Source organism: Gavialis gangeticus, unplaced genomic scaffold, assembly GCF_001723915.1.
Source record: "Gavialis gangeticus isolate Ggan-Ray unplaced genomic scaffold, GavGan_comp1, whole genome shotgun sequence".
In the NCBI taxonomy this organism is placed as follows: Eukaryota; Metazoa; Chordata; order Crocodylia; family Gavialidae; genus Gavialis; species Gavialis gangeticus.
In genome coordinates, this window is record NW_017729033.1 from 65,059,397 (window position 1) to 65,074,368 (window position 14,972).

The following is a 14,972-nucleotide window of genomic DNA, read 5'->3' on the forward strand; positions in this document are numbered from 1 at the left end:
TGTGTGTGTGTGTGTGTGTGTGTGTGTGTGTGTGTCTGTGCATGCCTCTCCCCCTGCTGCTGCAGCAACTCGAAGCCCATGCCGAGGCTGCCACTACTGCCCTGCTGGGTGGCCCAGAGGCAGCGGTGGGAGCCTAGGCGCAGGCTCCAAAACCACGTGCACAATTAATGCATTAAAAAAAACTTACAAAACACTGATTAACATGTTAATCACATGCATTAACCATGAATAACTGACAGAACTAATTATAATTATAACTAATATTTGTTTTATACACACACACACACATAAACCTCAAATATATATATATAGAATAATATAATGTAATAAAATATAATTTATATTTATAATATAAATATATATATACACACACAGATATATACATGCATATATATGTATGTGTGTATACACACACACTATATATATACACACATATACACAAACACATTACACACACAAACACATACACACACATACACACACACACCATTTGAACATGTGCCTGGGACTGCAGCATGTTGAGTCAGGTTGGAACCGTCCCAGCCTGCCATCCCCCTGGCTCAATCTGTAGAGGGGCTGGCTGGGGCATGAGGATGCTCCAGTGTAGGGCTAGCCAGCAGGCAGCCCCTGCACTGAAGCACCCTTGTGCCCCATCCAGCTGGGGGAGCATCTACATATGCACAGCTGCAGAATAAAATACTCAGCAGCAGGATAGTATTTGTAAAATAGTACAGAGTTAATAAATAGGCCTGTGTGAAGTGGCTAGTATTCATTTTGGATTCGGCCAATTCGGGGAACAGTAATTTGATTCAGTGATTTGAATCACTGTCCTGGATCAATTCAGCTGAATCAGTCGAATCTCCGAATTGGCCCCATTCCCTGCCCACTCTCCCAGCCCCATCAATGGCTGCCCACCTGGCCCCAGCTCCCATCTCTTTAAAAAAAAAAAAGAAAAAAACCCCACTCACCAGTTGCTGCAAGGCTGGGAGGGAGGGAGGAGGTGATCCCTGCTGCCCCACACTGCATGGGGAGCTCTACCATGAGCCCCCTGAACCCCTGCCAGCTGTCCCAGCTCCCGCCTTCGGGCTGCCGTGCCCTGCCCCAGCTCCCATTTAAAAAAAAAAAAAAGAGTCCCCACTCACTGGTTTCTGCCAGGTGGAGGAGGAGGGGCAATCCCTGCCACCCCCCACTGCCCCACACTGTCTGGGAGGGCTCTGCCATGAGTCCTCAGAACCCCAAGACCATTGCAGCAGCCAGTGAATGCAGGGTTTTTTTTCTAAAGAGCCGGAAGCTGGGGCAAGGCCGGGCAGCCATGAGGGGCAGCTGGGAGTGTAGGTGGGTGTTGGGGAGCTCATGGCAGGGCCCCCCACATAGTGGGGGGCAGTGGAGAGCAGTGGGAATCACCCACCCGCTGCCTGGAAGCAGCCAGTGAGTGAGGGGCTTTTTTTTAAAGAGCCAGGAGCTGGGGCCAGCTGGGGCAGCCATGGTGGGGAGCTGGGAGAGCAGGCAAGGGTCAGGGGTGCTCAGGAGGGCTGGGGAAGCACGCAGGGTATGGGGCCTGGCAGGGGTCCTTCCATGGCCCCTTCCCCCCTTCTCCAGCTCCCCCTCCCCCTCCCTACTTACCAGCATGGAGTCCAGCTGCAGCTCCCTGTGGCAGCAAATGGGGACTGCCCAAATCTCTGAAGCTCTCTGAATCTTTTCCAAATCGATTCAGAGAGCTTTGAATTGATTCTGACCTTTAAATTGGTCTCCTGATTCAATTTGGATTCAGGGAGTAGGCCAGCAAATCGGGCTGAATTTCCTCTGAATCAAATCAGCACCCAAAGCTTCACACAGCCCTATTAATTAGTTTATTCCAGCCTAATAAGGGTGCAGGTGTAGATGTGCAATGTTTACTGCAGAGCGAATTAATCTACTCCACAGTAAATATCTCATGTAGACATGCCCACTGTTTCATAGGAACACAGGGCTGGAAATGATCTTATTGACTGCTGAGTTCAGTACTCTGCTATTTCAGGTACAACGTTACCTAATCCCTTTCATACATTTATCAAACCTAAAAGTAGTCAGGATTTTTTGTCCCCATTACTCCTATTTGAGAATCTCACTGCTCTAATGGTTAGGAAATATCTCCTAATTTCCAGACTAAATTATTCATGGTAAGTTTATACCTATTTGTTCTTGTTCTGTTGTCTTTTGCTTTAAATAGATCTTCTGTGGCGACACATACCTTCTTGAGCTTTCTCTTATTAAACCAGCCAATCCCTTTGCATAAAATAGGATCTCCATTCCTTTGATAATCCTAATCACCCTTCTCTGACCTGTATGAATTTGAATTAATCTTTCCTGAATATGGGTGATCAGAGTTTTATACTGTGAGATGACCTATGACCAGTGCCTGTACAATAGCATTATTAATTTCCCCATTTTTACTGGAAATACCTTTCCTAGGGTGCCAGTAGATGTGTGGGGAGGCTGGTCCGATGCACATTGGAGCAGACTTCGCTAACTGAGTCTTGCTTCTGGAGTGTGCTAATTAGCATGCTGCAGAAGCCTCCAGGCATTGTACATCAGTGTCCCCATGCTTCAAAATGGTGGTGGGGGTGCTTTAACTAAGGCTCATTCAAGGGGACGCTGATGCATGAGACACTGTGGGAGCTTTAATTAGACTGGCTCTTGGAGCTGCTCTAATTAATGCCCAATGCCTCCCCCCCACTCCCTCAACATATACACACACTCCTGGAGCACATGTAAAAAACACCCATAGTCACTTAGTCACTTATTTTATGGTTGTATCATATTGGTAGCTTATAACCATCTTATTTTTAACTAATACACCCATGTCCTTCAGTTTATATTTTATAGCACTGAATTTGCCATGGAAATTACTGATCAATCCCAAGATTTCATACCTTAATTTTTGTTTATATTTTCCCAAGCCATGCATACTACTGATGTCAGAGTAATGGACCTATACTTGCCTAGATCACTTTTTCCCTCTGTATAAACATAGGTACAATGGGCAAAATCCAGAAAGACACCTTAGAGTCCTTCAAAATAAGCTCTGCAATGCACACAAACTAGGTTCCTGGCCCCAAGAGAGTGAACTACAAAAATGAAGTTGGGTTCACAAGCTTCTTAAATAGTCAACAGAGAAAAAGTCAGACACATCAAAAATGGTGATCCTACACAGCCGCCAAAAGGAAACATGATTGTAAGGGATCACCTGAATCCTCAAGTCCAGTGTCTGATATTCCACATGCCACATCATATAATCCCCCTTTAAAAGGAGAGAAGCCTCAGCACATTCACGAAAGAGCTTTTCTAATCACTTCTAATTTGAATAAAACTAATTTTCCTGTTACATTCATTCCAAAGGAATAGTCAAGATGCGGTACAGTAATATTCTAGCTATCTAGAATTTTTCAGTGAGCTCAGTACTGTGATATCAGAACACTTTATCCTTCTAAAAGTACACTTATTAGGATCTCTGTATCTTTTATTATTTATATTCCAGTAGCACTCAAAAGTCCCAAAACAGGGTGGTAGCTCAGACTACCCATGGTACAAACATGCAAATGTCTGGACAAAAAAAGAAGAGAAAGTGAGTTAAGCTAACTTGGTTGCCCCCTCACCCCCTTTGCATGTATATAAACAGTTTTTTATTGTTTGGAATTGCCATGTTATTGCCTCCTAAACCCAAAGCACTACTGTAGTCTCTGTATTGGTCTTTTGTGAATGAGAAGAAACAGTAGACTTTGTGGGAGCAAAGACTACCAAAAGAGTACTTCCTTTATGGAATAAATGGATAACATGGGAAAAAAATAGGACTATTGGTTGTCTGTGCTCTCCTACCCAGGAAGAGATTTTCCATGACTAAATGGTGTATTTATAGCCATGTACATGTAGTTTTTGGCATTTACACACAATTTGTAAGGAGGTGGGAATGGGTTAGAGCAACTATTCAACCAGTAAATAGAGAGAATGTATATTAAAAATGTAGCATGCTGTATTATCTGCTAAGGCTGATTTTGCCCTTGGTTCTGCTAGCATGGGTTTCTCTGGCCACCCAGATTGAAATTCGAGAGTGAAATCATTCTTCCATAACTGATATTACTAGGATGTGGCAGAGGGGCAAAATGGCATATGACTCAATGCGTCTCCCAAAGAGAAGGAAGATGTCATGGAAATTGTTGTACCTGAGGTGCAATGGGGACCTAAGCTGGAAGCTTTCTTTTCCTACCAGGCATTTCTGTTCCTGCTGACCCATATCTTTTTTTTCTTATAATCAGATTGATTTGAACCTCTCTTAAACTCCCATTATCACAAAGTATAAGAATGAAATCAAGACATGAAAAAATTAAAGTTATATTATGCTAGGCAATAGTCTCCTAATGGCAACATTTAGTCATTAAAAATTAGATTCAACAAAGTATTAGTACACAAGCTTGTTTTGCAAGAATGTAGGTGATATGGTTTGCCATCTCTTTGCCATCTTTTTAACTTCTACTATCATAATGGATAGGCATTGATAATTTCCCTTTCCTCATAAATGAAATATCATAATACAGCTGGCAATAAGGAACTCTTTTTTAAAAAATATCCTCTGATATATTGCCAGTGGTTTATAGCAGCTCTAATCATAAGAAATGTCATCACACTGACAATGTGTGCACATTATTACTTATATACTCATAAAATATATGTGCTAGAACATCTTTCCTTCTACCACAATTCAAAACTCAAATAGCTGCACCCAAGTATTTGAGTAAAATTAAATATTCTGAATGGTTTGTAGTAAGAAGTTTGATGACAGGACAACTTATGATTTATTAAAAGTGGAACACCATTTCAATGAAACAATAATTTCCATGGACTTCATTAGCTAACATTGCTGCAACTCTTAGGAGAATTTATAACAATTCCTGCCTAATAAAATATGAACAGAATTTAGAGTTCAGTTGAAAGGGTTTGTTTATGGCAAAATGTGATGAGTTCTTGAGCTTCAATTAATTTTTCTTAGGGAGTATTTCATGACTCTTGAAAAACTGAAAGCCAGTTGGGATGAAAGGAGGAAAACTAATGAATATAACATAAGAATATCATTTGCTTATTCATAGAACCATAGAAAATTAAGGTTGGAAGGGACCTCAGGAGGTCTAATCCAAACCCCTGCTTAAAACAGGGCCACCCCCAACTAGATCATTCCAACCAGGGCTCTGTTGAGCTGCGCCTTTAAAACCTCCAAGAATAGAGATTCCACCACCTCTCTAGGTAACCTCTTCCAATGCTTCACCACCCTCCTAGTGAGAAAGTTTTTTTTCCTAATATCCAAATGAAACTTCTTTTGCTGCAACTTGAAACCATTGCTCCTTGTTCTGTCATCTGCTGCCACTGAGAACACTCTAGCTCCATCCTCTTTGGAACAACCCTTCAGGTAGCTAAAGACTGCTATTAAATCCCTCTTCAGTCTTCTCTTCTCCAGACTAAATAAGCTCAGTTCCCTCAGTCTCTCCTCAGAAGTCATGTGCCACAGCCCCCTAAACATTTTCACTGCACTCTGCTGGACTCTATCTAACTTGTCCATGTCCTTTCTATAGTGGGGGACCCAGAACTGGACACAGTACTCTAGATTTGGCCTCACCAGTGCTGAATAGAGGGGAATAATTACTTCCCTCAGTCTGCTGGCAACACTCCTACTAATGCAGCCTAGTATGCTGTTAGCCTTCTTGGAAACACTGTTGACTCATATCCAGCTTCTTGTCCCCTGCAACTCCCCAGTCTGTTTCTGCAGAACTGCTGTTTAGCCAGTTGGTCCCACACTTGCAGCAGTGCATAGGATTCTTCCATCCTAAGTGCAGGACTTTGCATTTGTCCTTGTTGAACTTCATGAGATTTCTTTTGACCCAATCCCCCAGTGGGTCTAGGTCACTCTGAATCCTAGCTCTACCCTCCAGTGTATGAACTACTCCCCCCAGCTTGGTGTCATCCATGAAGTTGCTGAGGGTGCAATCCATCCCACCTTCCAGATCATTAGTGAAGATATTGAACAAAACTGGCCCCAGAACTGACACCTGGGGCACTCCACTTGATACCAGCTGCCAACTAGACCTCAAGCCATTGAACATTACCCATTAAGCCTGACTATCCAGCCAACTTTCTATCCACCTCACAGTCCATTCAGCCAACCCATACTTCCTTAGCTTGTTTGCAAGAACGCTGCAGGGGACTAACACCTTGCTAAAGTCAAGGTATATCATATCCACTGCTTTTTCCATATCCACAGAGCCAGTCATCTCATCATAGAAGGCAACCAGGCTGGTGAAGCTTGACTTACACTTGGTGAATTAATTCTGACTGTTCCTGATTACTTTCTTCTCCAGGTGCTTAGAAATGAATTTCTTGAAGTCCTGCTGCACAATTTTTCCAGGGACTGAGGTGAGGCTGATTAATCTGTAGTTCCCTGGATCCTCCTCCTTCCCTTTCTTAAATATGGGCACTATATTTTCCCTTTTCCAATTGTCTGGGACCTCCTCTGATTGCCACAAGTTTTCAAAGACAATGGCCAGTGGCTCTGCAATGACATCAGACAACTCCTTCAGCACTCTCAGATGCAGTGCATCCAGCACCACAGACTTCTACACATCCAGCTTTTCTAAATAGTCCCTAACCTGTTCTTTCACCACTGCGGGCTGCTTACCTTCTCCCCAGACTGTGCCACCCAATGCAGTAGTCTGAGAGCTGACCTCACCTGTGAAGACTGAGGTAAAAAAGGCATTGAGTAGTTCAGCCTTTTCCCCATCTGTCAGTAGGTTGACTCTTCCATTTAGTAAGGGACCTACACATTCCCTGACCTTCCTCTTGTTGTTTGCAGCAATAATGATGAAATGCAGTTTCAAACATCAACACTAAATAATACATGTCTATGAAACCGCTAAAAGCATGAAAACTGAATGGAAACTAATGTGTGTCAATGCATGCAGACATGTATTACAGGCCCAATCCTAGTCCAGTGAACTGATGTGACATTTTGCATATCATCAGTAATAAGATCAAGTATCTCTTTTTGTGTCTATCAAGCTAGAAAAATAGATGGAGGAGCATATATGTATATGCTTTTGGTAGGTACTTATTTGAGAATAATTCAAAGAAGGAAATATTCCATCTCACTTTGTTTATATACAGTATCTTTTAAAACAATACCACACTATTCCTTTCACAAGGAAGCTTTATTACAGTGATTTTATAATTCATTGCCGAGTATTTTGAATGCCCCAAAAGCCAGTTTTTAAGAATTGTAATCAGCTGGGTTTTTTAATTCATAGAAAATCTATTATTTCTTTCAAACAGAAGACATCAGATTCTTGGTAAGTCTCCAGGGGTGAAAAAGATACTGTAGGCCTTATAGAAATGACTCAGAGAAACTCTCTTAGTATGAGGGAGTCCCAAGTGATGTAGAAGCACAAGAATGGTGCTAATCTCTCTCTCCTCAGATTTCCCATAAAGTAAATTCTCAAGAAATAATAAGAAAAGGATTGGCTGGATGCTAGCCAATAGGCTCATTGCCACCAAATCTAAATTAGAGCTGTCCTGAAAGTGTCTGTAGTTATGCTAGTGGCTAGCCAGGCCCCCAAAGACTGAATAGTTTCCTCAAAATCCTCTCCCATCTCCTCTTTGCTTCTGGTATGAGCATAGTTTGGGAAGAAATGTAAAATTGTCCCATAAAAATCTGCAAAGTTTTAAAGATAGAATAGAAAGGTTGTCATTTGATAGGAATGCAGAAGGGAAACAATGTGAATTTATTTTTCCCTTTGGTAGACACATGAGATTCTTATTAATATAGAAATTATGTCTGCGTGGATATATCCTGTATATCCAATGCCCTTGTAGAAGTGATAACACATGAGGGTTTACCAGTATTCTGCAGTGGAAAGGTGAGCACTGTTCCACCAAAATGCTGCTCCCAAAAATAATCTGCCCAAATTTATGAAAGAAGATAAATTTTTTCATGAAATGCCACATATAAGTCAAAAACAAGTAACTGGAAGCTGACTGACACCAATTTCTACAGATAAAAAATCATCATTGCTTATTCTGTAACTAGGAAGGATATATAGGCTAAAAACAATTTTACAAAAATGAACTTTGTTTTTTCACTCTCCTGTAATTGCTTTGTTTTCACTTTCTAAGACCTATAGGACTAATAAAACTGAGTTCAGCCTCACATACTTTTGGAAAGTTCTTGCACAACAATCCCAATAGAAACAACATGTCTACATCAGAATATGAATTCTTCCATATTGAGGCTCAGATCAAGTATAGTGTATGAACTGGAGATACAGACAGGCAAAGTAGTTAGAACCATCAAAAACCAGCAACCTCAGCTATGACCTCATAGGATCATAGGAAAGTATGGCTGGAGGGGACCTCACAAGGTCATCTAGTGCAGCCCCCAGATCGGGGCAGGATCATCCGTGACTAAACCATCTCAGCCAAGTATCTGTCTAAACTACTCTTGAAAACTTACAAACATGGAGATTCCACAGCTTCTCTAGATAGCCTGTTCCAATGTTTGAACACCGTCGTAATCAGAAAGTTCTTCCTTATCTCCAATCTAAAATTTCCCCTAGTGAAGCATGAGGCCATTGCTCCTAGTCCTGCCCCCTATAGTCATAGAGAAAAGCTCATCTCCGTCTTCTTTGTAATCACCCTTCAGGTATCTGAAGACTCTTATTAAATCCCCTCCTCAGTTTTCTCTTCCTCAGGCTAAATAACCCTCGTTCTTTCAGCTGTTCCTCGTAAGTCTTGCCTCTTAGGCCCCTAATCACTTTTGTTGCTCTGCACTGAACACTTTCCAAACTATCCACATCCATCTTGAAGTGTGGAGCCCAAAACTGGTTGCAGTAGAATGCTGAATAGAATGGAAGAATCACTTCTCTTGATTTGCAAGTGACAGTCCTGTATGTTTCCAGGCAAAATGTTACTCTACACTGTTCAACAGAAAATCATTTTTCTTTTGAGGAAATGAACAACACTGAGGATATTGTATAAACTGGCCCATCCAAATCCAGCCTTCACTACTTAGGAACATGGTGGTTTCCCTGACAGCAGAACAAAAGCCAGGTTAGAGATAGTCCAAACAGGCTCTTTTAACCTTTTGATCAGAGACTGGCTTTGACCTAACTCTGTGGCCTGAGAGAAGGAGTCTGAAGATCTTTGCTGATCTCCAGCTACTCAAGTAGGGCATGGGATGGATTTAGCACTTAAAGAGTGGCTGACACTTTGGAATTTGTAGCAATTTTTTTACCCCCTTTAACAGGTCAATTTCTGTTTTTCTTCTCCTCTATTAAATAAAAAGGATTTTTTTTATGAAAATGCACTATTATTTCTTAAAAAATCATTTTTTTTCCTGCTGCTTGCTCCCTGCTGAATATGAAGTCATTATTGCTTTTTTGTGACAATTTCCACAGCAACCAAAATAATCTCACAGAGAGCTATGACTTCAGGTGGAAAATAAGCAGCATAAATTCACGGTCATTAGTTACAAACAAAAATAGGGAAGAAGAAAACAGAAAAAAATATTACACATAAAACAAGAATGTCAAAACAAAAAAGGTTTCCAAGTTTCTCATGTGGCAGTTCTGCATCCCTCTTACAATAAACGTCAACTCAGAAGAGAAAGCTTCCAGCTGAGTGCCACACTTTCAACACCCGTAAGTCAGATTGAGTGGCAGATGTTAAATGTGAGAACCATTAAGACCAATTATGTTTTCCAAAAGAATGTACAGTAATAGTAAGTGCAGGCGATCCTATATTACACAACAGCAGCAAGAGACAAAGTGAACCACACAGGAGTCAAACAGAGGTCAAAAATATATTGTACCCTTTCACAGAAAGTAACCACCTAGCAGGAGGATGTCTGCCCTGAGTTTGTTGCAACCATTTGAACCAGAGAGTAGTAATTCTAAGCAGTTCTTTCCATATTTAGGATGGAAATCTCATTTTTTAGGATGAGATTAGAATTAGGGCAATGGCCATCACATTATGCACAAATACTCAATTAATCCACATATTTGGATGACAACTTCAAGCACACTGCAGGAAAACAGCTATTGAGGAGCCTTTTTCTCTCTCTTCCCAAACTCAATGAGCATTCATTATTATGGTTGCTAATGATCATTCATTATTATATTTGCCAAGCTGAATCACCCTGATGTCATCCTGAGAGGGTAGGCAAATTCCAAGTTTAAATGCAGGTGGGGTTTCCATCTGAGGTATCAGGAAATAAATAATGCTGTATACTTTTTGCAGCACCAACATAAACAAATAAATACTGCCCACATACATTTTTAAATCACCAAATAGATACAGTTTGTAATTTTTATAGTAGAATCCTTTTCAGAGCTAAGCTGTATGTTAAATGTAAATACAAACTATGTAGCACATATGTAGGTAAATGAAATAATCAATACATACTTTAATAGCTTAAACACCACCGGAGGCAAAGAACCTGATATTTACAAGAGATATGGACATATTGCCACTGACTGAAACATAATCTCAGAGTGAGCAGTATTAAGTAACTTTTGGATCTTGAATCCAAAGAAGTCAGCCCAATTATGAAAAAGTAATCCATAACTTCAATAACACAGAGCAAAGTGAATTAATTTTTTAGCAAACTATGAAACTAATTCTTGTTTTAAAAAATCTAGTAACTGGAGATTTCAAACTAATACATACAGCAATATTAGAGATTTCACAGCAAGTTTGTCAACTGGTGGAACTGACACCTTCAGGTATACTGTATAAGTCACAGCTTAATTCTGCACCCAAACTTGCATCAGTAGCTCCCAATAGGAATACAATACATGTATCCAACAGCAGGATTTGGTCCGAAGGAAGCTGGTGAACAGTATGTTTCTTGTGCAACTAGTGGATTAATATGCAATCTACCTTTCTTTTTTAAAAAAGAGGTGTTTACAAGGCCTTAGGAATTACCTTCAAAGAGAGAATACTGTGCGACTACTTACATACAAGTAGCATCCAAGTACTAAATATTGTCCTTCTTTGAAGATGTTAAATCTGAGAGCAACATGTCTACAAGTCATAACTAAATGATTGTGTTTAATTATGAAAGTGTAACAAAATTAGGTGTCTTACTTGCATAGCACGACACTCTGATGTGGACTAAAAGCACTTATATTTATTCAGGGCTCAACTCTTTTAGGACAAAGGCCAATAGTAGGTAATCTATAGCTCCTCACTGGGAGAGAGTTCTCGGAAACATTAGCCTTGCACCAAAGACTGTTCCTCCTGTAGTTATGCAAAAAGCATTGTGACTGTTATGCTACTCTTGTAAAGTGCCCATTTGTCTCTGAGCCCAGCCACTTCTACTGGTGTGTGAAGGCTTGGGACAAGGACATTACCAGTTTCCCGCTCATTTTTTAAAGTCTGGTGTCAGCAGAGACATAAACCTTGAGCAGCCTCTCTGATCATGGTACAGGTTACAAAGGCAGGGGTACAGGGGATAGCCACCTCTCCCACTGTACACCTGTGAAGAGGCCAAACACAAACTTCCCTTTACAATTTTAAAGCAAGGTAACCAAGCAAACTATCCCATTAAAATATATTAATTGGTAAAAAGATCTATAAATATTAAATTTAACCAATCACAAAAACATATTTTTAAAAGTAGTTTCACTGACTGTCACTCTCCCAATTTTCTTACTCCTTCAGACTGTGTAAAAAAGACCCCCACAAACAACAGGAAAACTAATTGCAGGAAAAACCCTGCAGGAAAAAACCCAAACAAAGTATTGTCAAATGCACAAACTAAACAAACTGGAAAACTGCAGAAATTATTTTTCACCAATTAAAAACAAAAATCATGTAATAAACAGAATTACTCTCTGGAATATTTTCACTGAAGTCCATAGAGTTACACGCAGGATTAATTTGAACTAATGATTTCAAATGGTGCACTGTTCTATGTAATAATACAATTGCCATAACAAATTCAAAGCAAAACATGAACATCAAACAGACAAAACTAATTATTATTGTCTATTTGGGAAACTATTATGGAGGGGGAGGGGCAGATCTTTGAATATCCTTAACAGTCTTAGTAACAAAAATCAGGACTTTCTAATATTTTGGAAAAACCTATTTATACTTTCTGCACTGAATGCACCCAGAAAGTATAATTTACAAACTCAGTCCAGAAAAGTAAAATGAAAGGCTGCTGCTACCTCTCTGCATTTATATTTCCCAAGCTAAAGGCACCATAGTTTGATAGATTTCATAACTGTTTTTTTTAAATACATGCTGTTATAAAGCTAATTATCACATCAAAAGATATATAATGCTGTGCCCACCACTTCCATCACAGAGTAAATTCTTGTTTTCCCCTGTGAGAGACTTCAGTGGTTGCTATCTGCTCTATTAAATATCATCTCCAGCTACAGCTGCCTACCCAAGACACTACTTCTACTCAGTCCTACTCCTGATGAAGTTAGTAGTGGTTGCACCTACACCTATCTACAGAGGCAGATGTTTTAGTAAATATCTACAGAGGCAGACATTTTACTAAACCATTCCCTCCTCACTTCCCCCCACCCCAAAAAGCGTGACGCCCACAAAGCAGGGGAAACAACGATCATCTCTTCCACCGGCTTTAACTCAACCCTCCAAACATATAATTTTTTTTAAGTTTTAAAGCTCCCCGTGTCTTTGAAAGAAAAATCTTTGCCAAACAACATTTTTTTTAATCCAGCTGTTTTTTCATTAGCCCAGCTTGCTCTCTAGTCACTGCCCTAGCCCTGTGCAGTCTAACTTGCATCTATAGTTGATGCTGCCACCTGCAAGCTGCCTGAAGTCAGCAGAGAGAGGCACAGCAAACTAGAAAGGAGTAATGGGCTCCTGATAAGAGACAGGCGCTCTCACACACTTGCGGGGAAATGATGCTCTCGTCGCTGTTCTGCTCTATCCTGCACTGAACGCATGTGGCTGGATGAAGCCTGTTGACTTTGTAGTTCATGAGACCGGTAAGAAATGCAGCGAGCAAAACTGGAAGCCCTCTCCTGCTTTGAGCCTGGCGTTTTAAGCTTCGCTTGAGCCAAACCGCTGAAACGCTCAAAGCCAGGAGACGTCATCCACCCCCCCCCCTCTCCAAACACACGCACACCTTAGAGACAGAGAAAGGCAAAGCTGGGGGCTGGCAGCGTGAGACGGGAGACGACGAGGCTTTCTGAGGTGTGGGGCAGAGCTTCCCAAAGCACCGCGGAGCTAGAAGGAGTCTGCAGGGGAGTGGGGGCAGACAACGAGACCCTCCCTCTCCAGGGTGCCGAAACCGGCGAGCTCCTGAGCCCACCCTTCTCCTTGCACTTAGCACATCCAGCCTTTTGCACGGGGGGGATAAATATGTAAATAAATATATAAATAAATTAAGTCACACCCCCCCTTACCAGCTGCATTTAAAGCAAGCCACTATTCGCACGGCTGGAGAAAGCAGCGATGGGCACGAGCATGGGCATGGAGGGGGGAGGGGGCTGCTCAGCAAGGCAACAGCGTCTGGTCCCAGCAAAGTAGAAGCAGAAGAGATTCAACCTCCGTCAACCGCAGCACCGCACTTGGGGTGGCTTGGGCTGGGGGGGGGGGAACTTCAGAGGAGCCCATTGAGTGATTCCTTCCCTGTGTCCCAGCAAAGTGGTAAAAAAGGAGCAGGTCAAAGGAAGGAAAGACCCCGGGTGCCCCCCTAGCTCTGTTTCCACCTAAAACAAGAGTGCCAAGACCTTGTGGGGAGGCATATCTTCTCATTTTTTTAGACTCAAGCCCCCCACCCCCCGCGAGGCACCTCGGAAGACGCCAGCTCTTTAGTCTGCGCTCTGTTTTTTCAGGGCAAAAAACAACCAACCAAATACTGGAGCCCTTCTCCTGCTGCAAGGACCTGAGCCCAGCAGGTCAGGAGGGGCTGGCGGGGTCTGCGCGCAGCCTGCGGGCGCCCGGCGCTGCCGGCACTGCGGGGCACCCTTGAGCGGCGCGCGGCTCGCCGGGAGGCTGCCACGGGTTTGATCCCGGGCTCCGCAGCTTGCCAACACGGCGCAAAGCCCGGGGCCGGGGGCCGGCGCGGGACTCACGGAAGAAGATGTACTCGGTGTAGCTGCTCCAGATCTTGTCGTCGCGGTAGTGCGGCACGAAGGCGGCGGCGCCGCTGGAGTTGCAGGCCACCATGTGGAAGCCGGCCTCGGAGAGGCGGTCGAAGGCCTGCTCCAGGTAGGTGAACTTGAGGTAGAAGCGCGCCGTGTACTTGTCGGGCGGGCGGTCGGGGTCGCGGCTCTCGTTGAGCGTGTCGCCGAAGACCTCCTTGGCCAGCGCGATGCGGCCGCACACCATGATGCGGGCCACGCGCCGGAACTTGGCGTCCGCCTGGTTGTCCCGCAGCGCCGTGGCCGAGCCGCGGTAGCCCACGGTGAGGAAGCCGGAGCGCTTGTCCCGCGCCGCCGCCTGGCGCGGGTCGCCGCTGCCCTGCGAGGCGCTGTCCTCCAGGTCGCTCTGGCAGCCCTCGTCGTTGAGCGAGCTCTGCTTGGCCACCTTGGGCGCCAGCAGCTTGACCAGCTCGGCCAGCTGGAAGTACTCGGCCTCGCGCAGCAGCCGCTCCTTCTCCGGGAAGTGCTCGGGCAGCGCCAGCTGCTTGTCGCGCAGGTAATCCAGCACGTACCTGAAGAGGAAGCCGTCGCGGTCGATGAAGAAGCGCGCGCGGCTGTCCCTCGGCAGGTCCCGGCCCGCCGCGCCGCCGCGGCCCGGCGCGAACATGCTGGCCAGGGTGCTGTCCGGCACGCTCAGCAGCGTGGAGTGCTTGGTCACGTACACCTGCCCGCCCACGTTCAGCTCCACCACCTCGGGGAAGGGCGAGCCGGGCGCCGCCGCCGCCGCCGCCGCCGACACCATGTCGCTGATGGGCAGGATGGGGCCGG

At 43.6% G+C, this 14,972-nt stretch overlaps 1 protein-coding gene across 1 annotated transcript in view; it reads right to left on the bottom strand.

The window, feature by feature from the left end:
• Window positions 1-14,966, bottom strand: part of KCTD8 (potassium channel tetramerization domain containing 8) — a 220,845-nt gene extending 205,879 nt beyond the window's left edge. The window contains exon 1 of the mRNA XM_019526623.1: window positions 14,136-14,966. Coding sequence (XP_019382168.1) covers window positions 14,136-14,946 — 811 coding nt within the window. The 5' untranslated portion in view covers window positions 14,947-14,966. The remainder of the gene's footprint in view (window positions 1-14,135) is intronic.
• Between the last annotated feature and the right edge of the window lie 6 nt (window positions 14,967-14,972).